The 22330-nt window shown below is 46.1% G+C and overlaps 1 protein-coding gene across 1 annotated transcript in view; it reads left to right on the forward strand.

The window, feature by feature from the left end:
* Nucleotides 1-22330, forward strand: part of Fbn2 (fibrillin 2) — a 207062-nt gene that overhangs the window by 131659 nt on the left and 53073 nt on the right. Inside the window, 15 exon segments of the mRNA XM_032885839.1 lie at nt 2127-2264; nt 2781-2831; nt 3285-3410; nt 6702-6929; nt 7432-7557; nt 10748-10876; nt 11687-11812; nt 13501-13626; nt 14049-14171; nt 14322-14384; nt 14387-14446; nt 15171-15296; nt 17332-17454; nt 19656-19778; nt 21330-21455. Of these exon segments, the coding sequence (XP_032741730.1) occupies nt 2127-2264; nt 2781-2831; nt 3285-3410; nt 6702-6929; nt 7432-7557; nt 10748-10876; nt 11687-11812; nt 13501-13626; nt 14049-14171; nt 14322-14384; nt 14387-14446; nt 15171-15296; nt 17332-17454; nt 19656-19778; nt 21330-21455 (1794 nt within the window).

Below are 22330 nucleotides of genomic sequence, written 5' to 3' on the forward strand. Positions count from 1 at the left end.
TACTAATTTGAAATCAGACCATCTGCGACTTCACTGGGTACTAAGGCCTGTTCCAGAGTTTGAGCTGGTCCTTCAGACACACTAAACGTGATTTTGTAGATGCTAAGGAGAGTTTTGTATCCTGGTGAGTGTTGTTTGGCTTTCCAGGAGTTAAGTTCACCTTTCCTGAGCTGCGCTGCTCTAGCCAGATAGCACCCATGTCCCATGTCTTTGTCTTGGGTCTGCACCCTTTCCCCATGCCCCTGATTCCTGTGGACATAAAGGGACAGTGGCTTCCCCAGTATCAGGTCCCACTGTCCATTCCTCGTGGTAGGCTATCGAGAAGACCGCCACTCACTTTCTCGGATCTGCACTGGGAATATCCCAACCGCAACTGTTTTCTGTCTCTCTCTCTCTTTTTTTTTTTCTAATTTCTTTTGCTTTATTCTAATTATCCTCCTGACCTCCAGACCACAGTATATGACCGATCTGCCCTTGATCGTTTTACATCCCTGTGTGCTCTCGCCCCTAGTTGCTCTCTGTGCTGTTTCTCAGTTCCATGGATCCATCCTCACCTTTTTTATTAATCCCGGGCCTGTGTCTCCACCTGGCTATTTGGATGTCTCAGGACATCTCGGCAGATGTCCAACACCAGGGTCTGATCTTCACACTTATTTTACTTAACCTTTCCAATTGGGTTTATTTCCCTACAAAAGTCACAAAATTCCATTACGTCTATTCTCTGTATGCTTACCTAGTTCTGCCTGCTCCCTCACCCAGCTCCGCCCACATCCTAACTCAGCTCCTCCCACACTCTCCACCCAGCTCCTCCCACATCCTTACCCAGCTCCTCCCACATCCTAACTCAGCTCCTCCCACACTCTCACCCAGCTCCTCCCACATCCTTACCCAGCTCCTCCCACATCCTAACTCAGCTCCTCCCACACTCTCACCCAGCTCCTCCCACATCATCACTCAACTCCTCCCACACTCTCACTCAGCTCCTCCCACACTCACCCAGCTCCTCCCACACCCTCACCGATCTGTCCACACTCTCATACTTTGACATTCCTAAGGTGTGTGCAACAATATGTACTTAGGGTTTATTATCAGAATCATCTGAGGAGAATGACAAGAATGCAGATTTCTGAGCTGCACACCTGGACCTATACATTCACATTGATCAAGGATATTGACAGTATCATGCACACTTAGCTGAAAGCTGCAATTCTCCAGTGAAAACTAAGTATTGTAATCGTATAGGCACTGCTTTAAAACCAGTTGTCACTTACTTTGTTCAATTAGAATCTGTTGTTCTATCAAAATCTTTCCCCTGAACACACACAGAGTCAGAAGCGGTCACTCACTAGCATTCCACTATATAAAAATAAAAAGTTAAATGAGATGTTGGGACATTTTAAAAATTAGGAGTGGCTCTCTAAGGTGGTCCGATGGCTAGGTGATTCTTTCCGTGTCTCGTTTATATTTCTCTATGTTTATGTGACTGACTATAAATGAGTATATATGAGTTTGGGGGCCAGAGCTAAAACGACAGGTGTGCAGAACGAAAACACCTAAAAGAAAATATGCCTGGCATAACCGAGAAGTGACAGGCTGGTCACGTCACCATCATGTCTTACCGTCAGGTGCCTGTCATCTTTATTTTCTTTAGATTTTGTTCCAAGTTATTAATCCAATAAATGATTCAGTTAGGGAAGTCCTGGCTCTTTAGGATAGAATGTAGATTTTGGCTGGCTGCTCAGTGAGGAATGAGGTGAGAAAGAAACGGAAGTCCGTTCTTCACTATCCCTTTCCATGTGTGTTACGGTGTCATCACCACAATTTACCGCATTCCTGGTGCCAGAATCAACCCTCAGGAAGCAGTGACTATTCCTCCATAGACTATTAGTCCATATCGTCATCATATTAATGGCCACGACGTACGAGACAATGCCGATCAGTATTTGACTTGTGGCATGTTTAAATGCTGGCACATGTCCGTCTGCTCAGAGAACATGCTGTAAAAATGACTGTGAGGATTAATACTCTTCTTGTGTCCTTTCACGCCGGAACACGTATCTTTGGTGTGCACCGAGTTCATTCTCTGCCAATAGAAGAGCTTCCCGACCCCTCCTATTCCTTTCCAGACAGCCTGAAAGGGACCTGCTGGCTCAACATCCAGGACAACCGCTGCGAAGTGAACATTAACGGAGCCACCCTGAAATCTGAATGCTGTGCCACGCTTGGAACTGCCTGGGGGAGCCCCTGCGAGCGCTGCGAGCTAGGTAGGAGCCTGACCAGGCCTCCGACTTGGTCACTGACTCGTCCTCTGCAAGTCAGTGGTCACGCCTTCTCACACTGTATCCTAAACAATGGGGAAGGCTGCTAGGTCATCTTCTCTCCAAAGCTGTTCCCGGTGAAACTCATCCTCCTCTTGAAATGTACGTTTGAGTTTCTCCTTTAACTGAGAGCGGATCTAAGTATCTCAGACTCGGAAAGGGAATTGGCTCAAACCTTCTGTCCTCATTTGAGTGTGTCCGGGTGGGATGTGATAGCCTCTCCCCTGAGGTCTTGACTTTTAATTCAGTTGTCAATTTGAGCAGAGGGGAATTGTGGGAGAAATCGTTTCAACACTGATACCATAGCAACTGGAGTGCTTTCTGAATCAAAGACAACTGGTCCTACCTAGGTCTTTGTGACCCACTTTAAATTTAATTCCCTTGTACAGTTACTTGAGCCTGAGACCCGAGTATTTTTTTTTTTACACAAAGAAGTAAAATTCTGTCCTGTTGTTCTTACAGATGCAGCTTGCCCAAGAGGGTTCGCCAGGATCAAAGGCGTGACCTGCGAAGGTGGGTGTGACTCATGAATGAAGGGCACTGCTACCCCCTTGCACGTTGCTAGTCGCTATTCTCAAGGCCCTTGAGATTTCGGTTTAAAGTCCCTCAGTGTGATCAACATAGTGCGTTCAGGAAATAGCTTCGAGGTTCCCGTTTCTCTTCTTTATGCCGTTGAGGAAATTTCATAAGGAAGTCCCCAGCCTTCAAGGCACGGAACAGCTGGCAAGGGAACATGTCTGGGCTGCTCTTTTATGGACCAGCAAGACTGCGGTCGTCTGCACAGCTGGTGCCCAGGAAAGCTGGTGCTGCCTCGTGGAATATTTTTTTTTTTGCTCTAACTCAAGCAATAATCCACACCGTGTTGCAGATTGAACACACTACACAGGAAATGAGGCTACACCTGCTTTTTCTATTCGTAACATCTTTTGCCTTCTGCTAACTGCATTTTACCCCCACCCCCCACAGACGTTAATGAGTGCGAGGTGTTTCCTGGCGTCTGTCCAAATGGACGCTGTGTCAACAACAAAGGCTCTTTCCACTGTGAATGCCCTGAAGGCCTTACTCTGGATGGCACAGGCCGAGTGTGTCTGGGTAAGATGAGAACATTCCTGTCTACGTGTGAGGAGCTAACCGTCGGCTCCTTGTCCTTTGGGTGGTAGCCAGTCCAAAACCAGACTTTATACTTGAAAATTCGGCTTTAAATGAGATACTCTTTGAGGGGGGAAATCACTCCAAGGTAAATCATGACTGAAAAAAAAAGAACTATTATTTAACCCTCAGTGTTAAATAATACTTTAAACAGATTGAGTTATTTGTATGAAGTTAATAGAAGAAGAAAACTAGGCATATTTCGGGTCTAGAATTTAAAACATTACCATGTTCCAGCCCGCTGCAACTGGACTGTTCAGATAAAGGGGGGAGGGAAAAGTATGTCAATCAACCTACTCTCTCCTCTGTCGCCATTAAAGGAAAGATTTTCTTAATGCTTTTTTCCCCCCTAAAGATCTAAAGCCCGCAGACTCATTATCAACAATTATGGATGGTGATTTGGCATTAGTGTTCATCAGGGCCATAGCTGAAATTATTTGAGTTTCATAACGGAGAAAGAAGCTCTCCTTCTCCTTTCGTGTTATATGTGAGCAAAAGAATGTCTCTTTTAAAGACAACTTACCCCTATAAGCTATGGAACGTGTTTTAGTTTGCCAAACATGTTCATGTCAGTTGTTGTGTTTGGAACTTAAGGAAGTAGACGGAGTCGGGACCGTGGTGATGCCCTATTAGACGCTCTTCAAGTATTTAAATGTATCAATGATATTTTTCCACTACTAGCTTAGTAGTTGACTCTGCAGTACTACAGAGCTTAATTCACTCTAACAGAGGCTTCATTTTAAGTTAATTTTGACAGCATATTTAAGTCTGGATAGAAAGCAGCATAGTGGTTCATATGGAATCATTTAGAAAGTGCATATTCAACATGGAAAATAATTTTTTTTTACTTGGTTGATTTCCTTCTTTGGATGTGTGCATTCTGAGCGCCTGCGTATACATTGGTACACTTATGAGTCCATCACAAGTCGAATCGTAGACTGGGTGGGCAATGAAACCCCTGCCATCCTTTGTCCCTACCACCCCAGAGCTGGGGTCACAGCTGTACACCGCCATACCTGGCTTATACAGAGATTGCTGGGAATCTAAACCTCGGTCCTCATTCTCGCATGCAATCCTTGGCCTTACTTACAACCCAAATACTGCTTTCGTGAGCCTTGTTCTTGATGAAAGATTTTGTTCTTTCTAACTTGTTCTATGTTGAGTCCTTCTGAGGATGTAAGAGCGTTTGGGGTGGGGGTGTTTGGCATGTGGTGGCGTGAAGATGCTGAGGACAGATTAGTGATAAGTATTAGAGTTTCATATAAAATAGGGATGTCATCTCGAGTATCTGCAGGAGGTGAGCTGACGTAACAGTGAAGCAGGAAAAGGAGCAGTGGTGATTGTGGTGAATTCCCAAGTGCACATGCCGTTGGGTTCCAGGGTTCCATGGTTCCATTATAGTGTTTTTTGCAAGCCAATCCAAGTGTCTACTTAGGTTTTGTTGCCCTGTGCTCTGACTATTTCAATTCTTAGTGTAAATATTGATATGAATCTTCATAATAAAGACACCAGATTACTCTTCTCAGATGTAAAGGCTCTTTACATTCTTGGTTCCCATAACCCATTTGTTCCAATTTATCACAGAATGACTACTGAGCGGACTACTTCAGCGGTCCTTGGGACACCTATATTTAACTAAGATTTAGTTATTAAATCCTTCCCATCTCATGAAGATCCCTCCTCCCCTAGTGCCAGTGCTGGGTGAAGCCAACTCAGAGATCAGTGCTTGGACGTTGTGCCAATGAGACTTTGAGATGTGGCCAAGTGTGTGGCCTTTGCTTCCTGTTAATGTAGACGCGAAGTGAAACTTGACCATGCTCTCTCCTTAAGAATAACTTCCTTAGTTTCGATTCTTGGAAATGTGTGTCACTCGAGGTTAAAGACAGCTGTAGATATTGATGCCACCTTTGATTGAGAATTTGATGCCCCATATTGAGAACTATTGAAGAGTCAACCTGTCTATTGTTTATGGTGACCTTGCTATCAGGATGACCTTCCCTCTGTGAAGCAGTTCTCAAGCCCGCTGATGATGTCATGCCTCGGAATTCTTCCACCAAAGTCATTTTTATTTAGCTATGAAAACTCTCTCCTGAGCCTGTTACCCATGGCTGCCATTAGACAGCGTGTGACTGTAGTTGCTCCATCTCTGTTGGCCAACACGTGAGCGAGCGTACTGTCTGTAGATATGAGCATACTGTCTGCAGATCGTGCTGGCTCCACCATTCACTGCCGCTCTGAGTCTCTGAGTAACACAGGCTAAGCACTGACATACAGTATGGTATGGATCGAAGTTAAGAGGAAATGTTCATTCATTTAAAGAAATGATTTGGCCCCTTTGTGGTGAAGAATTCGACATGTCTACATGACTTGGGACAAAAATCCAGATCTAAAATGTGTAACAACAGAACAAAACCCAATTGCAGAAAAAATATCATATTTTTTGGTAAAGCAAAATCTATAGATTTTACCAAGTTGCAGATGGAGTGCAGCAACTATTACTGTTTATGACTAACTAGTCCCTAATAGGACTGACTATGCCCTAACAGTACTGATTAGGCCCTAACAGGACTGACTAGGCCCTAACATGACTGACTAGGCCCTAACAGTGCTGACTAGGCCCTACCAGGACTAACTAGACCCTAAGAGGACTATCTAGGACCTAACAGGACTAACTAGACCCTAAGAGGACTGACTAGGTCCTACCAGGACTAACTAGACCCTAAGAGGACTGACTAGGTCCTAACAGGACTAACTAGACCCTAACAGGACTAACTAGACCCTTATAAGACTGCAAAATTATTTTAAGGTAGTGACAAAGAAGAGTCCATCATTGGAATTATTGTTCTGTTGTGGAAACAAAAGTAAGAGAGTGATCATTGGCCAGGACATGGAAGAGTCATGTGGTCATGAGTGCCTTTCGGGGTTCCTTGTGAGAGTTAAGTAATCTCCTAAAGAGCCCACCTTCACTCTCCCTAAATGATTGTTGCCATGGAGTTCATTCAAGGTGGTGACAAACCAACTTCTCATTTTAAGTCTGCCCCCACGCCCACCATCCTCCACTGCTTTCTTGAGTACACTCCACCTGGCATGGCCACTGAGGAAGGAAGAATCTTGGGAGATGTAACGGTTTTAACTAAATACAGGTAGCCTGGGGCCCATAGTTTGTGAGGCTAAGCAGGATGCTCAGTGAGTGCTCCCACCTAAGCTCAAACTGCATGTGTGCTCTCCATGCAGATGTCCGCATGGAGCACTGCTTCCTGAAGTGGGATGAGGATGAGTGTGTCCACCCCGTCCCCGGGAAGTTCCGCATGGACGCCTGCTGCTGTGCGGTCGGGGCGGCTTGGGGCACAGAGTGTGAAGAGTGTCCCAAACCTGGCACCAAGGAATATGAGACCCTGTGTCCCCGGGGCCCTGGTTTTGCTAACAGAGGGGACGTCCTCACTGGGCGTCCATTTTACAAAGGTAAGTACAAGCTGGTCTCTGGCCCACCACACCCACAGGCCACTCTCTACAGTCTCTGAGAATTAGTTGAGTTTTCAACATATCATTGGTGGGCAACCTAAGGTCCAAAACTATAAGTTACATGTAAAAGGCAGTATGGATAAAAAGCTGGGAGACAAAACGGTCACCATTCTCTTTCTCTCTTTCCGTCCCTGTACTTTTCTTCTGGCGTAGATTGAGGAGAGGCAGTTCTGCCTACTTCCTCAGCAGCAGAGAGATCTCTGTCCCTATGTGAGTAAGCAACAGCCAGACGTACAGGAGTTAAGACTCAGGTGATGGTGGAGCATCTCGCCCTTGGTGAACCCTTTCCCTGTGCCATCTCTGCAGTCATTGCAGACCCCGGGAGCTGTCCCTGTCTATGGGTGCCTGGTTATTGCCTAGGGTGATCGGTTTTTCAGTCAGGGTGATGGAGGTGCTCAGCCCTGTCAACCATCTCAGCAGTGAGCCCCCTCTCTGCTCGCAGATATCAACGAGTGCAAGGCCTTTCCTGGGATGTGCACCTATGGGAAGTGCAGAAACACAATCGGAAGCTTCAAGTGTCGTTGCAACAGTGGCTTTGCCCTGGACATGGAGGAGAGAAACTGTACTGGTAAGATTATTTTTCCTCCATAATGAACCCTAGCTCTCTTGCTTGAGTAATCTGCCTTCAAAAGTCCATCTTCTTGGTGAAAACAGAACCCCACCTCCACCCCACCCCAACCTGCCCCCTTTCTCACTGTTTGTTTTGTTTTGCTTGACTTAAAGGCCAGGTCTCCAAATAACTTTGAGAGAGAACTACAAAATAGCACAGAATGCTATTTTGATGTAAAATTATGATCTTCAAAAACATATGAGTACTAAAGCATATAGCCACTAAGAGCCTATGCCTGTTATATCGTATTTGAAGAGTATGCCAGGAATTGTCTTAGTTAGTGAGAGACGTGTTTCGCCTTGTTTTCCTCACCTGCAAACAGCATTCTTAGCCGCGTTGGCTTGAAAGGAGATGAACTCAGAAATGTTTCTCTTTGACACCGTGCAATTTATTGCAAACGCCTGACCAGGCTCACCAGGGATTTCTGTGCAGAGTTGCCTGCATCTATGTGTGGAATGTTCAGGTGTAGATGTCCCCTTTTTGTGACCTCTCACCCGGCGCTTCTTCATCATGCCCATTAAAATGTCTCTCTCGCCTCCTTCCTGTGCCTGCATGGCCTGGACTCTGCCTGGGCGTTCACAGCCATCTGTCTCAGCCAGTTCTGCTTAGTCCTGCTGCTCTGCCCCCAGCCTCCATCCCCGTCACCATCAGTATCTGTTCTCTGGAATGCCGACATTGCCGACATTCGCCCTCCACGGGCCCTTCCAGCTGCTTAGTAAACCCCTGCTTTCACTTCCCAGCGCTTTTGAAACTTTTCTGTGCTTCTGAACCACTGACGGACCTCCATAACTCTTCTTTCTTCATGACTGTCCCCAGGCTTCCTGTCCTCATGGAAGCCCCTCTCCCACCTTCTTCCCTCCCCCAGTGTCAGAGAGCTATGGGCTCTCCCTGTTTGAAGTTGACCCCCCTGTCTCTCCATTCCTCTCCACTCGTGCTACAGGACAAGTCTCTGTGGGCTCTTGTCCCCTCTTTGATGTCCTTTGACTTTTGCCCAAGGGCAGCCGTTGCCCCTACCTGCCCCCCCACATGCTATCCTGCCTTCTGCCTTCCACTTCCTACCCTTTTCTTAGCCGGCTACCTATTTTGCGGTTTGGACAGTTGCTGAACTTGACCATGGCCTAAAGATAGATGGCATCTAAGAGCAGTCTCCCAGCTCTGTACCCCAGAACAGGAGTGCAGGAAGAAGAGAGCCTTTCGGTGGTCTTTGTCTATGTATCAGTCTCTGCCACACGGCAGACCTACCAGTGCCTTCTATCTATTGCATTCCCCCAAACAAATCCTTCATTTTTGCAACCATGGGAGTTTTCAGGCTGACCCTTGAGAAATGCCATTTTTGACCCAGGCCATCCTGGACCTGTATGGACAGAGCAACTGAGGCTCTTCTAGCCTCGGCCCTTGTTAGTAATGTGCAATTAGACAAGTTTCTTAATCTCACAAACAGGCACCTTCTACTGCTGGAGAGAGATCGCTATTACTAGCGCTGCCTTGTTTAAGAACAGAGAAGGAACGAATCCCCTGCAATGCTATTGGTTCCCATTCTTGTTAACTGGAGGCATTCTGGGTAATCAGTCCCCACCCTGCCTGCCTTGATTGTCAGTCTCTGCAGCCAGCCACTCAGCAGCCTTCCACTTCTGGAAAACCAGTCACTACTCATCTACGTGCTTGTCTCTGCTTGTCCAGCGATTCCACATCTTGAAAGTTAGAATTTCTATACAACCTTCGGGTTCAGTATGAAAGCCTTGCCTTTCAAAATGCCAGCTCCTAGTGGGGAATGGATCATGCATACATAGCAGTGTGTATGTGCCCGTGTTTGATGCTTGACTCCCTTCGTTTTAGAGATGAGCCCTGCTATAGATAGGAAAAATAAGATGAAGAAAATGGTTGGATTTTTCCAAAACCCTGAAAGATGAAAGACTGGGCTGTCCTCGGGCGCCTTGTCACAGAGTCCATACTTGTACCGTGTGGTGCTCCTACGAGTTTATATTGACCCAAAGCTGGGCCCTGCTTACCACAGGGTTCGCTCTGTTCCCCATAGGAGGCTGAACACCAGTCACCAGAAATCGCAGGGCCAATCGTGTCAAGTTTTGGGTGTGGCTGGTGACTGGAGAAATAAGTAAAAATTGAAATCGGAAACTGCAACTGAGCCTACCAAAGTGCAGATTGTCCATTGTTAATGAAGACTTCAATTATAATTCATCAAAAAGACAATGGGCCTGGTGCGCTGGAATTTTATTCAGCATTTGACAGATAAAGGCAGGTGGATCTCTGTGAGGTCCTCATAGGATGCTCCAGTGAGAGCCCACCTTAATAAATTAATACATATGCATGACAGTGGCAGAGAATTTCTTTTATTGAGACTTATTTTTTTAAAAAAAATGTAGCTCTTGTTTTCTTAAATATGCTTTGTGCGGATTCAAAATTCCTGTACTGAAAATACATAACAGGTTCGAGAGATTTCTCCAAACCTTCTGAGAGTGCCCATATACTACTAATGAGTCTAACAGTCATATAGGACACATAGCAAAACATGAGCACGTAAGTTTTCTTTATTTTTGGAAAGCTGGGTAAGCCCTTCTCATCCGACTGTGACACAGATCCCATAATGGCTTCACTCCAAGGCCCTGCTGTGTCTGCATACTCTCTGGCTGGAGGAGTGTGCTGGTCTGCCGTGGAGGGTGCCTCTCTCTGTCCTGCCAGCCAACCCAGAGTAGCATCAGGGTTCCCTGTCCACACGCTCCCACCCTTGGCTGAGGTAGCAGAATGAACAGTAGTCCCCGTGCACACCTATGGCTTCCTCCCTTGTGAACTCACTGCCTCCTCACTTGGGCCACGTAGGAGTCGTGTGGTCTCTTCTCTGTTACTACATCTAAGCCACAAAGAGAAGGCCACATTTCAGAATTCAAAGACACGCAGGCCCCACCTGCCGGTTGACCATGACAGTTTTGACAGTTGGAGAAAGGAATGTGCCTGATGAAGGCCTGGTCCCCCTCGACCCTATCTCTCCAGAACATTTCTTGCTACTCTCAGCCCTGATTTCCCAAAGTCTCAAATGTGCAGCACCCTCTCCTAGAAAGCCCCGTCCCTCCAGCACTCTCTTACCTCATTCTGTGGTTTTTTTTTTTTTCTTTTCTTTTGAACTCGTGGGCAGACATTGATGAGTGCAGGATCTCCCCTGACCTCTGTGGCAGTGGCATCTGTGTCAACACGCCAGGCAGCTTTGACTGCGAGTGCTTTGAGGGCTACGAGAGCGGCTTCATGATGATGAAGAATTGCATGGGTAAGCGTGGCCAGACCCTCCTGGCTGGCCTGGAACCTGACAACTGTATATACTCGTCTGCTGTGCCTCTGCTGGCGTCAGGGCTATGGCAGCACCCTCAACAGGGCATGTGCCGAGAACGAAGGCCTACAGAATCCCTTCCCCAGGCTGGAAGCAGCACACAGACTACCCAGGATGCATTTATTTAAAACAATTAACCTTGTGCTGGCCTGGCCCTAAGTTTGTGTTCTGCCTTGCCAGTTCCATGAGAGCTGTGTCTTAGAGTTGTGATACTGAAAAATGTTTGGGTCACTATTTCACGTGAGTGACTATGGCACTTAAGATGCTGCCACTCTAGGGGGTCCAGCCTTTTCACTTTGCAACAGGGGATTGTCCCTACAGTGAGCTGGGCTGGACTTATAGCTGTCTTGGACTGCGTGCAGCCAAGGGCCAGAGGTTGGACATTCCAATTGTAAACATTCGGGAGTTTTAAGAAAATTTTTTGTAGTTGGATTCAAGCCATAAACACTAAAATGACCAAGAACAGCATATGAACCCAGGTCTATGGTGATATAAGGGAAGAGTTGTATCGATCACTTCTTGTGAGCTATCATCTTGTACATGAAAATTTTTCAGTGGTTTACTGCAGTGACAGTAAAAGTTACTTAATTTTTATATTGAAGCAAAAGGTAAAGCTTGTCCCATTTCTGATTGGGTGTGTCTTTACGTTTACGTCACACACCTGACTTCTAGGGGCCCTTTTCCCGTACTATATGTGTGAACGTGTTTTCCTCAGGGTGCTTTAATGAATCTCACGTTTTTACCTTTCAGACATTGACGAATGTGAACGTAACCCTCTCCTTTGTAGGGGTGGCACCTGTGTGAACACTGAGGGAAGCTTTCAGTGTGACTGCCCACTGGGACACGAGCTGTCGCCGTCCCGTGAGGACTGCATAGGTGAGTTTTCTCACTTAGTATATAAAAAGAAAGTGAAAGAGAGAGAGAAAGAAGAGAAAAGAAAATGCAGCAGGCACAATGGGTGAAAATGGGGTCACCTCTAGTGAATGCACCGTCTGAGTTCCCAGTGTCTGCTTTCTGGAAGGTTGGGCACTCAGCTGCTCTTCATGGAAAGATCTCTGTGCCACGTCATAAGTTCCTTCCATTGTCCAGGCAAGGTTGTGAGTGAGCTGCCCAGGCCTCTTCCTGGTCAGCTGTGGGTAGTCCACACACCTGTTCCTTCCCTGCTCTGTCCAGTCCATGCTCACCCCGGTCTACACACCCACGGGTGACCATGACAGGTCCCTTGGTGCTTTATAACCCTGTAAGTTCTGCTACAAGAACCACGTTCAGGAAGATGGCCAGAGTGTGCTCTGGTGTTTCCTCATTCCAGCTACTACTTGGAAATCCACACAGTGTTTAGCATGTTCTAGAACACTTGCTGCCCAGCACTGACGTAGCCAGGGGCCATCATCTTCAGGAGGACTGGCCCTCAGAACTGTCTGAGCACGGCTCTCAGTGCACATACATTTACTCACAAGCCAGAGAGATCTCTGTGCTGCACATGAAGGGAACCTTAAATAACACACTAAGCAGACATTTTCAGAAGGGCAGATTTAAAGTTTTAAGTTTTTTGTTTTTTTTTTTAATTTTGATGGTAGTGTAAAATACAACTGTATACCGGTGGTTGAAGAATCCATGGCTAGACAGGCTGGGCTTGAGTCTAGTTCGTCCTTGCTTATAGTTCATCAACCTTATGGATAAAAAAATTTACTCTTCAAAAGGGCAATGTATATCATAAAACAAATGCTTTGTAATATGTGTACTTAATAAATATAAGCATAGATTTATTCAGTATAATCTTTAGGTGACTGTGTGAGTCTGAAATAATTTCTTGTTACATCCAGTTACCGTCTGGGGTCACTGTGTCTAACACCTATTCCTTCTGATGAGCATTCTGCCTATAGAAACGGATCAGTCTGCCATTTTCTGGGCGTTCACTGGGAATTTACTAATTTATTCCACATATTTTTTGCATGACTCTCTTTTTAAATTTATTTGTCCATCTTGTAAGGGCCGCGTTGTTTTTTTAAGGTATTTGTGAGGGCCAGGTTGTTTTAAACTAAGAGTTGTGGACCGAAACTCCACATATGCAGGCACAGAAACAGCTCCGCGAAAGCGCACACGAGAGTCTTACTGCCATGCCTCTGGTCCCTGGAACTGGTACCTTCCTTCAGATAGTTGTATAGGCTGTACCCAAACAGCTACTGAAGACCACATGGGCACAACAGTATAAATCATAAAATAGTAATAAGCTTCATTTATGGTATACACTATGTCAACGCACTCTGCCATAGCAAGTACCAGCTGCTATGGCTACATACTTGTAATTAAAATCAAGTAACAGTAAAAATTGCTCAGTCGTATTATGTGCAAGGCCTTGTAAAAACATACAGAAATACAGAAATTCTAGTCAGAGAAGGGAATGCTTCCAACACAACAAAAAGATCTGGTGTCAGTGAATGGAGGGCCCAACGTTTTCACCAAATAGCCCAGGTTAGCCTACTCACTTCTTTGGTGAAGCCTGCTCTTAAAGGCTCATGTAATCGTGCTCTGGCATAAAGCATGGCTCTGTTTGCCTTTCACAGATATTAATGAGTGCTCCCTGAGTGACAATCTCTGCAGAAATGGCAAATGTGTGAACATGATTGGAACCTACCAGTGTTCTTGCAATCCTGGGTACCAGGCCACGCCAGACCGCCAGGGCTGTACAGGTAAGGGTGGGTGCTCTGGTCTGCATTTCCCACCTCTCCAATCAGCAAGCTCCCTCACCAAATATGAACTAACACTTCCGGCAGTCCTTTGTACTGTAAATGAATGCAAGCAGCAGTCCAGAAGGTTTGTTGGTTTTGCAGAGGACTTGCTGGCCTTATCATTAAAAAGTGCTCCAAACTCCGTACGTACCATATTCCCGAGTTCCTCACTCCTCGCACAGTAGATGAAATAGAATGCTACACAGAAGGAAGTATCAGGGATTTAAGGAGGAATAATGGTTTAATCTTCTATCAGTACATACAGAAATGGAGGCAAATCCAAAGCTAGTCAGTCACTATCTGTTTAAAAGGAAGACGCTCTAGCCATTGCCATGCGTGGGTGTGGACTTGGCATTTCATGTGCTCGTGTAATGTCTGCACAGATATCGATGAGTGTATGATAATGAACGGGGGCTGCGACACCCAGTGCACCAACTCAGAAGGAAGCTACGAATGCAGCTGCAGCGAGGGGTACGCACTGATGCCAGACGGACGATCGTGCGCAGGTACGGCCAGGATAAGACATGTGCATGCCGTGGTTGCTCTGTTACAAACGTAGCTCCAGACTTGGTCCAGTAGAGCTGAGGGGAGAAAATGTGTCCGGCACCAATGAAAGACATCCCTGCTTTGACCGGAGGCTACCTTTGTGTCCTCAGATATCGACGAATGTGAAAACAACCCCGACATCTGTGACGGCGGCCAGTGTACCAACATTCCGGGGAGTATCGCTGCCTCTGCTACGATGGCTTCATGGCGTCGATGGACATGAGAACATGCATCGGTGGGTAGCGGAAACCAATGATAGGTTTTTACTGTTCTTTATTCGTGCAGAGTGGAATATAATCATGTTTACCCCACCTTCCTTATCTCCTCAAACATGTCTCCCTCCCAACCTCGTCTGTCTGTTTTTGGCCTCTGAGTCTCGCTCTTGCTGCCTGTGTGTACATGGGTGTAGGGACATCCACTGGAGTTCAGGAATCCTACCAGTGGCCACATCCCCCAAAAAGGAACGGTTCTCCCTCCCTCTACTGACCATAGCTCCTCAGTAGGGGCTGGGCCTTGACATCGCCCATCTCAGCTACGCTGCCATCTTCGCTCGCTTGATCTTGTGCAGTTCTTGTGCAAGATCACAGCTGCCGTGAATCCATGAACGTGATAACCTCATTATGTGCAGAAGATTATGTCGCAGCACTCCTCCCCAGCAAATGATTTGATACACGCATGAACACACATAGACATAGAGAGAAGACTTTTTCAGTCTTGAAAATCTGAGCCATTTTGCCAGAACTAGAAAATCTGAGAAGGAAGAATTATTTCAGAAACCCTTAAAGACACACAGGTACTGACCCTGCAAGACTGAGTCTTCCAAGTGAACTGTATTTTAAATTTTGCCGGCTCATCACAGCCCTGTGCTAACATTCAGTTTAAAAGGTGTTTTTTTTTTTTTTTAAAGTGCAGTGACGGTGAAGGACAATAGTAACCCAATGATACAATGCGTTTTCCAGATGTGAACGAGTGTGACCTGAATCCCAACATCTGCATGTTTGGGGAGTGTGAGAACACGAAGGGCTCCTTCATTTGCCACTGCCAGCTGGGCTACTCAGTGAAGAAGGGGACCACGGGATGCACAGGTAGGTTCGCACCCATGTCCTCCTGGCTTCGTCCTCAGAGAGGTTTCACGGGCTCACGTCATTCTGGCATTCAGCCTCCCAGGACCCAGTCAACCAGGAAATGCCTGCCGGTGCTGAGTAACTGGCTCTTAGCTAGGCCACGCCTTGTCTCTGAGGTGCACACTGCCTGAGCCACCCAGTAGGGAGGAAGGAGTGGTGAGTCTGCCCTGCTTCTGGTGGATCCTGCAACATCATTCAGTTGCTCAGCTTGGTTGCAGCTCAAGTGGAGGACCCATGTAAAGTGGGAAGTCAAAGCAGTGGTCCTCAGTCTTCCTGATGCTGCAGCCCTTTAATACAGCTCCTCACTTGTGTGGTGACCCCGCCCAACCAAAATTGTTTGTTGCTGCCCCATAACTGTAATTCTGATACTGTTATGAATCATAATATAAATATCTGTGTTTTCCAGTGTCTTAGGCGACTCTTATGAAAGGGTCGTTCTAATGCCAAAGGAGTCGTGAACCACAGGTTGAGAACCAGTGACTTAAAAGATCCCAAGATCCATATGATTTGCAATGTTAAAAGGATAAAACATTCTAAGGTTCTATTTGGACTTTTACTGCCTTACTTCCATGGTTTCTCATCAACCTCCCCCCCTCCAGTTACCTCTCTTTTTTTCCTCTCTTCACTCCTCTTCACCCCATGCACTTTATCTTCTGTCTCCTTTTTCACTGTTTAGTTTTATCTTTCATGTACAGATGGGACTAGAAAACGTCACTCGAGGTGTGAGCCACTTGTTTCTTGAATGCTCACTTTATGGTCCCTGTATGGTATTTTGCTCGAGGCATCAGTAAGGAGCTCAGGCAAACCCTTTAGCTGACCATTCAGATAGAGGTAGATGATGAGGGCAGGTCAGTTGTGTGATCATTACTAAAAGAGAGAAAGAGAGAGAGAGAGAGAGAGAGAGAGAGAGAGAGAGAGAGAGAGAGGATAGCAGCCGCTAGTGTTTATGGTATCCGTTCAGCAGTGGCGGCTTGTGGTCAGTGAGCTGTGAGGACATACAAATCACATGCTAGAAAGCGTTGGGGCACCGAATCCACCTACTTTACATGAGTGTATATGTTATTTGTACGTACATCCACACAGTTGTGTACTGCTTTGCAGTGGGGATACATTGCAAGAAATGGGTCCTTTGAAGAGTTCAGCAACATGTTAACATCAAAACTCATATTTATTCAAGCACAGCTGCATGTCTTGGCGCTGTAAGCTTAGGGGACCATTGTAATGTCCTTGGCCTGCCATTGAACAAAATATCATTAGGTTGCACGTGACTGTACGCACCTGAATAGATCCCACATGTGTGTCTCTGTATAATTATTAAGAGCATAAACACATGCTGGAAAGCATTGGTCGTCTTCCACATCACATCCACAGAGAACATTCTTCACATATTCTCAGATAAGAAAGAAAAACAAAACACAAAAGCATACACATAAGTGACAGTTTACAAAAACTCTACATAGATATGCACTATTGACTTGTGCGTGCGGTACTGGAATTAAACTTAGATGCTCACGCATGCTAAGCAAGCATTGTACCACTGAGTCCAATTATGGTAGTGACTTTTAAAATGAAGGGTGGCTCCTTTTTATTGCTGTCCTCATCTTTATGAAGAATATGTGATAGATATTATCAGACGGGAGCAGCACAGCCTTTCTCAAAGTCTCTCCTGAATACGTATCTCCACCTTCTTCCCACAGAGTTCTGTCTGGGCCTTTCTAACGTGGGGGCTGACACTCAGATCCAGGGTCAACAACTTTCTCATTCCAGGAGGAAGTGGCTAGCAAGTTCCCATAACGAAGGGCCAGTTTGGCTATGATCATGAAGTTATAGACCTTAATGGAATAAAAAAGAACTGAAGACGAAAAGCAGTCTTAGTGCTTTCTCTGTAGTCTCGTGTTTATCCTAAATGGTTGTCTTTTCAGAAATGACCTTGGAAGTAGAATTCAGCTCATGCCTCATCTTCCTCATGTCTTTCTTTCTCACCCTGGTTTCCCAGACGTGGACGAGTGTGAAATTGGCGCCCACAACTGTGACATGCACGCCTCGTGCCTGAATGTCCCTGGGAGCTTCAAATGCAGCTGCAGAGAAGGCTGGGTGGGAAATGGCATCAAATGCATTGGTGAGTTTGCAGACAAAGACCCTTCTGGAAGGGCCCGTGTCCTTACTGTTCTTTGCATGCTTGTTAACCCACACACCTCCAGCAGGAACACGCTCCTGTCCACTTAGTCTCTTGTAAATCAAATCTACCTTTGGTCGTAGGGATCATTCCTGCCTGGGTGTTTCCTCAGGTTTAATATACATGGTCGAATTACAACAGGATGTTTTGGCCTCTGCCTCTTCATGCACATTGCTCAGTAAAAAAGATTGGATGTGCAGCCAGTGGTCTAAACAGCTGTCCTATGGGGGGGAAAAAAAAAGGCTGCTGTGTTTTCCAGTCTTTACACAGTGTGGAGGGAAGTAAATGGAGAGCGCAGAGGGGTCTCTCACTGTAAGGGAACAGTTCTTAGCAGATAGGATCGTTCTTGCAGGCAACGCTGAGTATTTTCTTGAATTCCAAGAAGTCTAACTTGAAAAGAGAGAATAGGGAAATCTTTTCCCCGAGTGCTGGAATTCTTGAGCCGAAGCCTAACATTGTAGAGCCCCAAGGCAGAGGACTGGATTATACCCTGGGTGTCATTCACAGAACTATTTAATATGCCCATGCTGTAGCGGCAAAGAATATTTCCAGGTGGTAACAATTACCCGGGTCAATTTAAAAAAAAAAAAAAGAAAGCAGTCTGAGCTGACCTCCCCATGATGAAGTTGCAGTAAAAGCTTATGGGCCCCTCAGTAAGGATTAAAGCAGGAACCCTTAATATCTCTTACCAATAATGTGAATTAATTCGAATAAAACCTGCCTGTTCTGCCAAGTGTTTCATACTTGTCAAATATTTAAAGCCAATTCACAGAGCGTGTATCATCATAGTTTCCAAATGACTTTGCTGTGTAACACCCTGTGTCGGCTTCCCCGGGTCTAATGGAAGCCATTTCCTAGCCAGCCATCTCCATGCCTGTCCTCATTCCTGCCTTTTCCCCTGTCTCATGGGCCTGCTAGTTTGTTGTTGTTTTGTTTGGGGTTTTGAGGGGTTTTCTTGGTGTGTGTGTGTGTGTGTGTGTGTGTGTGTGTTCCCATTCATGTTCTTCATGCCAATCTGTCAGCTTGGCTAACTATCACCTGACTGCCAGCCCCACAACAAGATTACAGGGTTCAGGCACCTGTGCTCCTATACCCATTCCTCCTTTCCATCTTCATCCTGCGCCCAAGTCATTTGCTTCCCCTCCCCTTGCTCCCCCCCTACCTGCCCCATCCCTCTCCTCCTCCCCCTCCTTCTGCCTCCTTCCCCCCTCAATCCTCACCCCATCCCTCCTCCTTCCTCTTCCCTCTCCTGTCTTCCTCCATTCTCCCTCTCCCTCGCCCATATTCCCTCCATGATCCTCCTGCAACTTATCCTTCAAATATTTAAAGTGGCAGAACCCTTAAGCCTCCTCTTTAACTCTTTAACTTTAGGAGCAACCCCGGGTTCTAAGTCGCCGCAGCATGTTCTGGCCTCAGCTTCCACTGCCCTGGCCCCTGTACTGTGCTTTCTTTGCCCCTCCAACTGCCAGAATGGAATGCCACGTCCTGTACTTTCACTCTTTAGTGGCCCTGTGTGTGCTGCTGTCTACGAGAAGCACTCTCCTCTCCTTCTACTCTTAGAGACCAGGCTTCCTCATCCTTGGAGAGGGAGTCTGAGGCTGATAAAAACTTGCTTCTTCAATAGACCTCCCTTGTCCCATATGATCCAGATTAGGTTGTTTCTGTAACCTTCTTAATAGTACATAGAAAGACACACAATTCTTTCTTTTCTGTATTTGACATCCACCTTTCCGATAACCCATTAGTTCCATGAGATCAAGAACTATGTCTCTCTTCCCTTCTTACAAAAGAAATTTAAAACTATGTGGTGACTCTCTCCTGTGAAGATCATTGTTACCTTAAGCAAATCCTCTCCCAGTGATCAAGGAACCAGTAGTAAAAACCATGATACATGGAGGTTAGAGTGAAATCCAAGCCCAGTTTTCCTTAAATCCCTCCCACAACTCTTGAATCAGTAGCTGGGGCCACGGTTATGGCGTGAACATTTTGGACTAAAATCTTAGGGACTTTGAACAGTGCCCTTCCAGATAAACTAAGCCAGAGTCCGTTTGGACTGGCTCGGAATCTCCACAAGCCAAACCCTTCCCATGCATTAGACCGCACCACCTTCTCTCTGATCTTCTTGGTGCCTGCTTGCCACACAGATCTGGATGAATGCTCGAATGGAACCCACCAGTGCAGCATAAACGCCCAGTGTGTCAACACCCCAGGCTCGTACCGATGTGCCTGCTCGGAGGGTTTCACGGGAGACGGCTTTACTTGCTCAGGTGAGTGACAGACCCGAGGTGTGCTCCCCTGTGTCCAGCGCAGAGCACCAAATGTGCTCTCCTTGTTTGAAGAAAACCATGAGAAGAATGAAATGATTGTTTCGGTGTTTATGCTTTACCTACAAATGGACACATACCTTTCTTTATCCATTAAACACAGACACCTAAAAAGGCTTCCGTGACATTGGTGGGTGTTCTAAAGGAATGGCGTATATCACCTCCTGTAGTGTTGATAACTGGCATTATCTGTTACTGCTTTATAAAGTAATGGTCGGGAGAACGCAAGCTTTGGATAACACCACCTGGGTCCACAGTATCTCCCCGCTTCCCCTGCTGGAAACTTCAGCACATGAGTGGCCTATGTGACTTCAGCTCTTCTTGTCTTAAAATAGCAGTACTTTTTATCATTAAGTGGACAATCTTGGGGAACCCCTCAGTTCTTGAAGACAGGATGTGTAATGTGTCCTTCAAAGATAGGTCGTCAAAGCTGCCTCTTCTCGTCCTCGGAGTTTCCATGGTTTTGAAAGGACTAAGAGCAAAGGACTTAGGAAACTTCACAGTAAGAGGCTATCCATACAGATTGTTCTCTCACTCCTGCCCCTCCCCAGGGCTCAAGGGTGAAGTGCTGTCTCATTAAGGCATACACAAGACTAGGTCACCCTTTCAGGCAAGAAAATTACCTATGCTTTATGAGCTGATCTTCATTCATACTTTAATTTCACCATTATAATACTAAATCTGTAATAATTCAGAGCTCGGAACTCATCAGAGTACAGAACTCATCAGTTTCAGGGTCCCCTTTTAAAAGGTGTGTTTATTTGGTAGTTTTTCTCTTTAAAGCATTGGCTACTTTGTATTTCCTGGACTTTGTATGTGCCACTTTGTGTGTGTATCAAAGAAAGAATGGTTATGATGGCAAACACATCTGCAGCGAGAATAGGGTTCAAAGGGACCCCCACAGCTCTGTTGGCTGCTGGCGCCTGGCTGCGCCTGGTGAACTCAATGAAAGATGCATGCCAGGTAACAGCCACATCGCCTGGCTCAGTAAACACTGGTTTCTCTCCTCCGTCTCTCTGCCACTTCAGAGAATTAAGTAAATCATTTGCAAGGTCTGTGAAAAGTGTCTGCCTATGTAATTTTAATCAGATGTTAGGGATAAAAAGGAAACTTTGTTTCTATAGTGTCTCCAATTGTCTTTAAGCCCCTTCCCCTTAGGGAAGCCAGAAAGGTGCATGGCTGTGCTTCCAAATGAATGAACAGAATTCCAGAGCTCTTGGTCATGTCAACTAATATTGTTTTAATACTGATTCATCGATAGGCACGAAGGAGAAGTGAGAGAAACCCTATCAATATATATTCTAGCTGAGTGTTCTGAATGCAAGCTATGGCTCTCTGATCTCAGGCCACACATCCCAACTCTAGTGAACGGGGGTCAACCGTTGCTTCATGCTGATGGACACCAGCTCCAGCCACTAAAACCAATTTCATCAGGGGGGAAAAAAACGTGTGGCAAAACTTGGAACTTAACAGAGATGTCTTTTTATTCCGCAGACGTTGATGAGTGTGCGGAAAACATAAACCTTTGTGAGAATGGCCAATGCCTGAACGTCCCGGGAGCTTACCGCTGCGAATGTGAGATGGGCTTCACCCCAGCCTCAGACAGCAGGTCCTGCCAAGGTGGGTCACCACGCTTTCAATTCACTTTCCAGTTGGATCAGCTACACCGAAGGAAACCAGGAGACCTGGAACGGGCTTCACCTGGAAGCAGAAACAGCAGCACATGCTGCACATATAAAGGCTACTCGTTTAAGCATGGATTGTTTTGTGGAATGAGTAATGAGGAAGCTGGCTTTCATCGCTTAGGAAATTTTTCTGGCCAAAAGCCAATAGTTGGAAGTTTGGCTCCAATTCCTCCTCCTTTTCCTCCTCTTCCTCTTTCTCCTCCTCTTAATCCTCATCTCTTCCTTCCTCCTCCTCCTCCTCCTCTTCCTCCTCTTCTTTCTCCTTCTCTTCCTTCTCCTCTTCCTCCTCCTCACCCTCCTCTTCTTCTTTCTCTCTCTCCACCCCTCCTCCTCTCCATTCCAAACAATTTCCTTTTTTCCTTTTGTTTCACTCAATGAATGACATGTGACACACCTCTCCAGTTTTTAAGTGGCAATCAATTATTGCCTGCTTTGGCTGTCAGTGTTTATCACACTCAGCAAAGTCTAAGTAGCTCGTTTATGGCATTTCCTTTCATGTTTGAGTCTGCCGTGTGTATGCCCGAGACTAGGAGCCTCACACGTCCATCAAGGACTTGTTGACTTCTGCTCAGGAGTAAAGCAAAACGAATCCCCTCTCTTTCCTAAAAATGGCGCTTCATGTCCAAAATGCTCTCTGTCCAAGGGAGAAGAACTGGATTCTCTTCCTCCAGTTAGAGGTTCGATTCACATTGCACGTCCTTTGGGCCATCAACATGCAATAGGAAATACAACAGGAACGAAGAAGGAAAAAGTTAGTTTTGTTGAGAGACCATGGAGCTTCAACAAAATTTGTCAGTCACACAAACCCTA

Source organism: Rattus rattus, chromosome 15, assembly GCF_011064425.1.
Source record: "Rattus rattus isolate New Zealand chromosome 15, Rrattus_CSIRO_v1, whole genome shotgun sequence".
NCBI classification, from domain to species: domain Eukaryota; kingdom Metazoa; phylum Chordata; class Mammalia; order Rodentia; family Muridae; genus Rattus; species Rattus rattus.